At 42.2% G+C, this 10,101-nt stretch overlaps 1 protein-coding gene across 1 annotated transcript; it reads left to right on the top strand.

Annotated features, from left to right (window-relative positions):
- The first annotated feature begins 919 nt into the window (after window positions 1–919).
- Window positions 920–9,731, top strand: MGARP (mitochondria localized glutamic acid rich protein). Its single transcript, XM_087816133.1, has 5 exons — window positions 920–1,001; window positions 4,751–4,854; window positions 7,534–7,627; window positions 8,599–8,655; window positions 9,298–9,731. The coding sequence occupies exons 1-5, from the start codon at window positions 920–922 to the stop codon at window positions 9,729–9,731; spliced, it is 771 nt and encodes a 256-aa protein (XP_087672259.1).
- The last annotated feature ends 370 nt before the right edge of the window (window positions 9,732–10,101 follow it).

Raw genomic sequence — 10,101 nt, 5'->3', positions numbered from 1 at the left:
ACAATAAAGATAAATTTTAAAAAAGATTGCTCATTTAGAAAATGTTATAGAGGATTGTTTTTCATATTCAAACTCTAACAAATTGTTGTAGCCGCTATGAGTCAAGTGATTGAAATCTGGGGGAAGAAACTAGTAATATAGCATTTTTAGCTGGTGTGGAAAATGCTAGTTGCACATCTCATAGAGGAATATACAGCATTGAGGAGGGGGCCTATTTAAAGTCATTGTGGGCCTGGGGGGTAGCTCAGTTGGTTAGAGCGCTGTCCCCTTTCTCCAAGGCTGTGGCTCCATCCCCAGTCAGGGCATGTACAAGAATCAACCTAGGAATACATCCATAAGTGGAGCAAGCTGGTATTCCTCTCTCGCTCTCACCAATAAGTTACAATAAATAAAGTCATTGTAACAGTGAATTACCTAGAGAGCCAGCCATTGCCTGGAGATTAAACGGTTCTGAACACCACCCAGTGCACTAGGCTAGGGCTACCCCTCTCCCCGCTCCCTTTCCACTCCTAGGAGAGCTAAGAGAGTGCGTGAGATAAAGTGGGTTCATACTTCATCCGGCCTCGTAACCAAAGCGTGCGTCTTACTCCGGATGCGAGCCCCGAAATACTTCCAACCTTCGCTAACAAATTCCACTTGGCGCAACAGTACCGCAGGCAGGTGACAGCGACTTCTCGGTCCCTTGTCCTTTTTCTGAGATGCCTCCATCAGCTTCCTGGACTTCGAAGAAAGCAGCAGAGTCTGGAGACTGGGGTGAGGGAGGACAGTGGGTGCGATTCACCCCTGCCCTCCCCGGCGGCCTCCCGGGCGGAGCCGGGCAGGGGTCCGCGCCCCTCCCCGGGGCGGGGCTCACCCGGGCTCGCCCGGCTCCGCGGAGCCCGGGGCTGCAGAGGCTGCAGCGCGGCGGGCAGTGTGCGGGATGTATCTCCGCAGGGCTGTCTCGAAGACCCTGGCGCTGCCGTTGAGGGCGCCCTCCAGCCCCGCGCCGCTCCGGAAGGACGGTGAGTGCCAGGCGCTGTCCCCGGCGCCTCCCTCGCGGTCCAAGCCGGAGGACAGGAGCTTCGCGCGCATCCCGCGGGCGCCCCTGTACCTGTCCGCCCCCGGTGGGCCCAACCCAACCCGGAGCAGCGGAAGCCAGAGTTGTGGGTGGGGGGTGGGGAGAAGTGGGGGAGGGTCGCAGGGAAGACTCCCCGAAGTTCTTGGAGACTTTGAAAGTAGGGAACCTTTCCTGCGCGGCTTCTGAATCCGCACTAGACTTCCTGGGTTCGAATCTTGATCTTGGGCAAGTAACTTCACTTTCCTCATCTGTAAAATGGGAGCTATAGTGGTTGAGTTTTAATGGATTAATTTGTAGTTAACGCACTTAGAAAAGTGCTCGGTTAACATACGCTTGGCTTACCCCTTATTACTGTGGGGACCTATGCGCTCTCCAAGTTCAAGGGGAAGCAGAGGCTCGGGGTTGAGGGGAAGGTAGGCGCCGACCAGCGAGCCAGGCAGGGTGCAGGACAGCGTGCCGACCGAGTGGAAGGTGGTTAAGGCTCTGGAGTAAATAAACTCAATACTTGGCCCGGGCGCGGCAGCCTCGATCCGAGAGCCTGGGCCCTGGCATCCCCCGGGCGAGGAAGTGCCTTCGAAGCACTTTTCTTGGCGCTGCAAATAGACCTGGAGCTGTCCAGCTGTTTGCCTCGGACGTCTGTGTATCTCTCACCTTTAGATGCGCGAAGTCGTGGGGCAAGGGAGCGTATTCAGAAGTTTCCTGTGAGGGTTGGTTAGTTGCACTGCGAGCTGGAAGCTTGTTAATTGACAGGCACTGAAAGCGCCCAGCACAGTGCCCGGGACGTCGTAGGTGCTCGCGGTGGCCGTGGGCGTCTCCGTCAGCACCTCCAGGTTCGCGACACCCTGCGGGTCTGCCCCCCCGCCCGCTCTTTCCTAGTCTCCATCGGTGTCCCCTCCCTTTTCCGCGTCCCGATTGGGGGGCTGCTCCTAGGCCACTTCGTGGAAAGTTCTCAGTTCTCCTTTCACGTCGCTTCCCTCCCTAAGGCTTGTCAAGCAGCTTTAGCCCAAGTTTGTGCATTTGAGCCAGAGAAAGAGAGAGACTTTCGCGGAAAATTCCACGGCCAATTTGCTTTTTTCACTTCGATTTGGCCTGTGCTGCTGATGGTGGTGGGAGGCAAGGGAGGGCTGTCCAACTAGCTTTATTCGTCTCATAAAATGCAGGTGGGAAGAAGCTGCCTTACAAGTAACGGAAATAAAGCGTCTTCGTTCTCCTTGATCTTTACATTGAGTGAGGTAGAGCAATTTTTTTTTTCACTGATGAAATGGGAGAAGCCATTCATCTTAAACTTCTGAAGGCAAAGGCCTGTTGTAATGGGGGTGTGGGTGGGGAAAAAGATGAGACCGCTGACCTGGCCTTTGGAGCCCTTATCTGTCTGTATCCCCCCTGGTCATCTCGCACCTTTTTTTTTTTTTTTTGTAGCTGCACATTTTTCAAATAATTTCCTCTCCAACTTGAGGCAAAAGAAAAGTGGTTTAAAATTTCTAAATAAGTAGTTATCAATACTGGTTGTAGCAGTACGGGCCTTTGTCTAATTTTCACCGAATCAGTTTTTTGTAGTACTGGTTTCCTTGTGTATTTGTAGAACTATTATTGACTGGACATTTGGCTTCAGTCATGGCCATCAGTTAACCTTTTATTGATTCTTTCCACTGATGACAAATAAAATTGTTTCAGTTTTATGGAAGGATAACATTGTGACTGCCTCATCAAATTTTGTTCTCTGGTTTTTCCTTTAAAAATGTAACTTTTTAATGAAAAAATAATTTAGGTTTATAATAGATCATTGGGGAAAAAACACAGAAAGGCAAAATTGAAGTCACCTGTAATCCTACTGCTCAGTGAATACCATTATTTACATTTTAGTATATATAATGTTCCACACCTTTTTCCCCCCATGCATTTTTTTTCCCTTATTCGTATTGCTCCCACAAATCTGGGATAGTCCTGTATAGATTACTTTGATATAACTTTTCACTTAATATGTTGGCAATATTTTCTCAAGTAAGTAAATATTCTTCTGGAAAATTTATAATGTCTATTTGTTTCCCATTGTATGAATATGCTAAAATTTGTCTAATTAATCCTTATTGAATATTTATTTCTCATTTCATTGCTCTTTTAAATAACTTTGCTGTAATTGTATTTAAGTCTTTACTTAAATCTCTAATAATTTTATTTATTTATTCCTATTTAAAAAACCTTTTCAATATTTATGTCTGGTAGACAACTATAAGACTTACATGTTCCCTATTTAATAGCAGATGTATTTTTAAACCAATAAAAACCCTGCAAGTCAATGCCATAACCTCTTATCATAGCCTATTGGGACACATTTGTAGGGAAACTATTTTTTTCTAAGAGATGGTGATTTATATTCAAACTAAGAACATATATGCAGATTTTTTCCAACTGTACTACTACAAAGATTCGTAATCAGTGCAAATTTCTTAAGATGTGCCCTCTGCAAATCGTAAGTTCTTACTAGTCCCCCGCACCCATACTCTTTATGTCAGGCCACATCAAATTGCTTTACCCTTTGCCAGTCACACAACTCATACCACATGTTGTGCCTTCTGCCTCCAGTGCAGTTTCCCTTCCTTTATTTATCTGACAAAGTCCCGCTTTCCTTCAAAACTCAGCTCATGACTTTTCAATAGCGACAGCTACCTTGAGCCAACTAGCTGAGTTGTGTGTGTTTTTAACTTCGTTTTCATGCTGTTGCAGCTTCTACTTACATCTATGACAGCATATGTCATACTGCATTGAAATTATTGTCTGAAATTATATGTCTGAACATCTGTTCCTTTTTCCTAGATTATGAGCTACTTGAGGCCAGGAACCTTGTGTGTCTTGTTTACAGTTAATCCTAATGCTTCTAAGAATGCTGAACACATAATAGATGCTCAGCTGTACTTATTGATGGATAAATAAATGTCTCTACATTTTTATCTGTAAAATAAAGAATTTGAGCTCTGTGAACTTTAAGCTCCTTCTAGGTCCAAGTCTACTATAAAAATTCAGTTCCAGGGAATGTGATACATAGAAATTCTAGCACTACAGAGTAAACACATTTAAGTATAAGAACACAGCACTTTTACTTATTTCTGTTAGTTTGTACAGAATTGTAATTCTATTTCAGACATGATCTTGTTGCAACATTTACCTTAGAAAAGCTTCTCACTGCCCACTTTAAAGGCTTTCTAGTAGAAAAATATATCTACATTTGTATTATGGATTTATAGAAGTGTGTTATATTCCAACATACATGTTTTATTTAACATATAAATTTTAAGTACAAATATATTTAATTCCTTTTTTGGAAAAAAATAATCTTTTCCACTAAATCCTGAGGTGGAATCCATACAGTAAATGGATTTCTTTTGCTTATGTGCATCTTGTTTGACAGTTAAAATTATTTAGTACTTTTCTCCTTACCCATGCCTGCACTCCTTCCAAGAAAAGCATGGTGCTGAACATCGAAATGACAGGTTTCATAAGTACTTGTCAAATTAGATTGGGAAAATGTCAAGTGGAATTATTACCATACTTCATAATACCATATTCCCTTAAGCTAAAGTCACTTGATGTTAATAGATTCTAGGCTCACTGAGCAGAAATTTTTTTAAAGACATAATTATTTAAATAGTTTTGCTTAAGTGGTAAAGCTAACTGTGTTTAAACTTGTTTTCCTAGCATCTCTTCGCTGGATGTCATCTAACAAGTTTCCTGGATTATCTGGATCAAATATGATCTACTGTCTGGTTGTAGGTGTCACGGTCAGTGCTGGTGGATACTATGTAAGTGTTTAACCATAGTGTTCAGGAATTCACATATTTTACAACCTATGGTAAAACTCAAAGCAATGTTAAGGTCAGGATATGGGATTAAATAACAAGATTATGAAGCTTTTTAAAGTATAAAATCAATATTTCTTAATACCACTAAATATGGGTGACTTTCAATAAAAACAATGTTATTATAGATACTACTAATAATAGCTGGCCGGGCGTGGCTCAGCGGTTGAGCATCAACCTAGGATCCAGAAGACCACAGTTCGATTCCCAGTCAGGGCACATGCCCGGGTTGTGGGCTCTACCCCAGTCTGGGGCGTGCAGGAGGCAGCCGATCAATGACAACTCATCATTGATGTTTCTGTCTCTCTCTCTCTGAAATCAATAAAGATATATTTTTAAAAAAACATTGGCAATAACCTAATTTGTACTAAAAAAAAAATAAAAATAAAAATAAAAATAATAGCTGACATTTGAGTGTCATGTGATAGGGCTCATTTAATAATTACAATAATTCTATAAGGTAGGTACTATTATTAACATTTAATGAGAACTGTTTTGAAGGATTAACTTTTTAAAAAATTAATAGACTTTCTTTTTTACAGAAAAATGAACAGAAAGTACAGACAGCTCCCATGTACTTCCTCTCGCCCCGTCCCTGCTTTGCCCTATCAACACTTGCTTTAGTGTGGTACCTTTGTTACAACAGATGAGTCAATATTGATACATTACTACTCACTAAAGTCCATAGTTAAGGTTGGGCTTCACTCTTTGTGTTGTTCATTATATAGGTTTTAACAAATGTATAATGACATGCATTCACCATTACAGTTTCATACAGAGTCTTTTTACTATCCTGAAAATCCCGTGTGCTCCACTTATTCATTCCTCCCTCCCCCAATCTTTTTTACTGTCTCCAGATTTGTATTAGTTTTATATCTTGTTTTTCAAAAGATAATTTCTTTAAAAATTTAAAAATAGACATATATAAAATTTTATAAGTTTTCCTCCATGGTCCCATATCTACCCCACCATCCCCACCACCCCCACACCACCCCCCGACAATCAGAAAGCTTTTAATAATGTGATTTTGGAGCTAAAACAATGGAACATTTGTGAGTTAAGTAAGATAAGCCTGTTGAATCATTCCCCATTCTGTCATAAACTTTCTAAATTGAAAGCTCTTCATTATGAATAAAAGTAGGGTAAGTATAAGTTCTTTGGAAACCATAAGAACATATAATCACTACATTTTGGTTTAACTCTATAGAAATAACGGAGTTTTTAGTTATGACTAAGAGCAGTTTGTAGGACTACGTAGATGGCCGACTCTAAATACATATTCTAATCTTCAAGAAGCCGGGAAACTTCAAACGTGCCATATATATTATGGCCCTCCACTAACCTACCAGCTTTCACTCATACTCAGATCCCTCTGCTTCTATTCTACTGCTTAATGTTGAATTCGCTGCCCAGGGCTACTACAGTTGGATACAGGCCACTGGAAAAATAGATATTGGGCTAGGCCATACGATTATGAGGGAAGCTGCAGGACTTAATTTCATCTGGGTATCACTGTACCCCTAATTATGGTTACTAGTGCTAGACATAAACCTCTCCTGTCTGCTAAATCTTTCTTTGCAAAAGCTAACCTGGAAGATTATAAACTGGCTAATCCTGAGAGCCCTGTCTGGCCTCGTTTTCTCACCATGGGAGTGAAGTTGGACAGGTGACGATCTCTAAGTCCCCTTCCACCTCTAAGATTATGTAGTTTTAATCTTAAATGTCAAAAGCCTTAATTCCCAAGAATCTTAGGCTGCTTTCAGGAGGAGATACAGAATGTAAGTTACTGGAAAACCTGTATGCTAGTCCTCCCCTCCCCTTCCTTGTCCTGTAATAAAATAAGTTCTATATTAGATTTCTCTGAACTGAATCCACAGATACTCAGTAGCCAGGAATAGTTTTTCATTTCCAAGTAAAATCTACTACCAGGGACTCTTAGATTAGAATCTGAGAAAGGCCTAGGTCATTTCAATTATTTGAGGGTCTGTGTATATTAAAAAACATAATGCCAGACTTGTTTATGAAAGTTATGGTGTATTTTAAATGCTTATGTTTAATAAACAAATAATATCATTTGGAAATAACTTCCAAAGTCTAAATTTGAGGCCCTCTCTTCTAAAAGGTCTTTCTTCTACTCTGTGCTTGACTATGTTAGTTTTGGGAAAGCTAGGTTCTCTGGGCCACACCTGAGTGTGAATTATTTTAATATCACCATCTCTTCAGTTCTGCTTAATTTTTTTTTTCTCACCTGTGTTCTAGCCCCTTGAACAATAAAGACTAATATCCCTTGGGACATGGCTGCTGATCAGTTCAGAGATGTGAACTTCTGCACAGGTTCAGTGAGCATTGGTGTACTAAGACTTGAGGGTGCTGGCTCAGCATATTGGTCCTATAAGCTATCTTTGTATTTCTACCTATTGGACACGTTTTCGGTTACCTTTGACCCCTTTTTTATGGATTCTACTTAATGACAAAAGTTTCCAAAAAGGAAATAAAAGAGTAGATGAATGTGTATTGCTTTCTCTTCTTTGAATTTTATATACCTTTGAACTTGGCATGATGAATATAAATCATGATGAAAAAATGCTCAAGAAATAAACTTAAGCACACATTTGCTTTCAGACTTACAGGACAGTAACATCAGAGCAAGTGAAGCACACTGAACATATAACAAATTTGAAAGAAAAAACCAAAGCAGAGTTACAGCCACTTCAAGGTAAAGTGAATTTATTATTATTATTATTATTTCCTTAAGGCTCTGACTTTCATCATCTTAGCTTAGCAATGAACACTATTTGCTTCTGACTTCTTACTAACTTAATCCAGGATGGCTCTGGGTACGAGTACTTTCGAAAAGGAAAAGTCCAACCCAGACCTAAAGAATATTGTTATATGTTTTGAATGAGTGCACTTAATAAATGAAGTAGTTTTGCATTTATACTGCTGACCAGCAGTTTTGACTTCTTTGTGTGGTAATATTATTTTTCCCCTACTCAGGCTCCCATTCATGCAGGCATAATTTTAGTATCTGCCTCTCAGCAGCTTCCCTCATTATTATTATTTTTTTATTTTTAAAAATACTGCAACCCCAGTATGTGCCCTGACTGGGAATCAAACTGGCAACTTTTTGATGTGGGATGATACTCCAACCAACTGAGCCACACTGGCCAGGGCTCCCTCATTCTTTTTTTAAAGCATAAAACTAATTTTTGTTTCAGTTTTGACTAAGACCATTTGGTGTCTTTGCTCAAAGTACACTTGACATTAGTAGAATCAGTCATGTCTGTTGAGTCCTCCAGTTGATCTGATTAATAAAACGGCAAGGACAGGAACAGAAACTTTACATTTCACCCAAGTAAATATTTCTTGCCTTAAACTGCTTGCTTAAACCACACTTTCTTCCAATTCAACTATAATACTATTATTATCAATTACTGTGATCACTATTTGATGATAGAGATAATAGCTGCTCATGGACCAGTTTTAATCTTTTAGTCATGACAACAATATGACACAGAATGTCATTAGTAAGCATTATTAAATATAATCATAAGAAGGCTGATTGTTATAATAATAATGCAGTATTTCCATAGTGTTTTAGTGGTTTTAAACCCCTTTTTATACACAGTATTTTAATCAGTCCTCACAATAGTTCTGTGAGTTATCACTAATATCCCTATTTTACAGATGACAAAACTGAGGTTGAGAATAAATTGGTGATTCCTCAGAGTCAATGGCTAGTGAGTTGGCTACTTTTCCATGCTGTCTCATGATAGGTTGGCTGTTTATTTTCCCGTTCTTCGTATTTGAATAAATAATACACATAAAAATTTTTTTTTTACGTTCAACATGTTCAAAGAGCTTACAGAAAAGCAGATCCTCCATTTTCTCTCCCAGAGGCAACCAATAATACCAGTTTCTCTAAATACTCCTGAGGAGAGTCTTTGCAAATGTAACTATCTAGGTATATTACTTACCCTCCTTCTGTCCTAATACAAATAGTACCAAACTGCATCCATTGCTCTTTTCCTTGTTTTTTTTCACTTGACAGTCTACCTTGAAGACCATTGCATATCAGTGCACAGAGATCTGTCTAATATCTTTTTAATATGTTTTTATTGATTTCAGAGAGAGAGAGAGATGGAAACATCAGTGATAGGAGTCATTGATGGGCTGCCTCCTGCACGCCCCCTACTGGGCATGGAGCCCGCAACCCGGGCAGTGTCCCGACTGGGAATCCAGTGGGGATCTCCTGGATCCTAGGTCGATGCTAACTGCGGAGCCGCGCCGGCAGGGCCTGTCCCGTTTTTCTAAGTGACCGCACAGCTCCACTGCCTTCCCACGCTCTTTCCATTCATACTTTGCTTAATGGACTAAATCTTCCAGGTGAAAAGGAGAGCCTTGGGGGAGCGGAGAAAGCAAGTTCAGAAGCCCCTGAAGCCCGTTCAGCCGAAGCCCAGGAGGGGGACGCTGAAGAAACCTCCGCCGGGGCGGGGGCGGCGCCAGCGGGGGCCCCCGCGGGTCCCGGCGCTGCGCAGGCGGCCGCCCGGGGGGCGGGCCCCGCAGCCGCCGGAGCCCGGCCGGAGGCCCCGCACGCGGCCGCCCGGGTCGGCGCCGAAACCGCCTCGGAGGCCCCCGGGGCAGCTCCCGGCGGAGCCGCCGCGGGTGGTGATGAAGGCACAGCCGAGGACCGCAGCTCTGGCGAAGGCGCTGAGCTGGAGGGAGAAGCCCCTGCAGCCGAGCCCGAGCCCGAGCCCGCCGCTGGGGACGCGCCCCGGGGAGACGCGGGCGCTGGCGCGGGGCCCGAGGCTGGGCGCTGACCGCGCGGGAACGGCGGCCGGGCTGCTGGGCGCTTCTGTAGTTCTAACCATCTCAGCGGTGGGTTTGGTTGTTTTTTTTTAGACTTCTTTTCTAGAAAACTTTAATGTGCCTTAAAGGTTTTTGGTATCTACTGAAAGGTTTCAGGGTTGAGACATTTGAGATGTTATGTGTCTGAAGTTTTCTAGCCTCTGAGGTCAGAATATGACATCGCAGTAAAGAGCTTCAAGAGTTTCATCTTTGGATTTAAGTTGTATATCATAGGAATTGAGCTATCTATACAACCTGCATTCGCTTTAATTTTGCTGTAGCCTCACCTTACTGTATTGTGTGTAAATCAAGATTCTCGGGTTTCAATCTGAACGCATTTAA

The sequence above is a fragment of the Miniopterus natalensis genome, chromosome 4 (assembly GCF_054644295.1).
Source record: "Miniopterus natalensis isolate mMinNat1 chromosome 4, mMinNat1.hap1, whole genome shotgun sequence".
NCBI classification, from domain to species: domain Eukaryota; kingdom Metazoa; phylum Chordata; class Mammalia; order Chiroptera; family Miniopteridae; genus Miniopterus; species Miniopterus natalensis.
Note: the sequence above shows the minus strand (reverse complement) of the source record. Positions and strands in the feature narration are given on the sequence as shown.

Coding starts and splice junctions, on each gene's coding strand:
- MGARP (XM_087816133.1), top strand. CDS start 920: ATGTATCTCCGCAGGGCTGTCTCGAAGACCCTGGCGCTGCCGTTGAGG. Junction 1,002..4,750: donor CGCGCCGCTCCGGAAGGACG/GTGAGTGCCAGG, acceptor TTGTTTTCCTAG/CATCTCTTCGCTGGATGTCA. Junction 8,656..9,297: donor TCAGAGTCAATGGCTAGTGA/GTTGGCTACTTT, acceptor TAAATCTTCCAG/GTGAAAAGGAGAGCCTTGGG.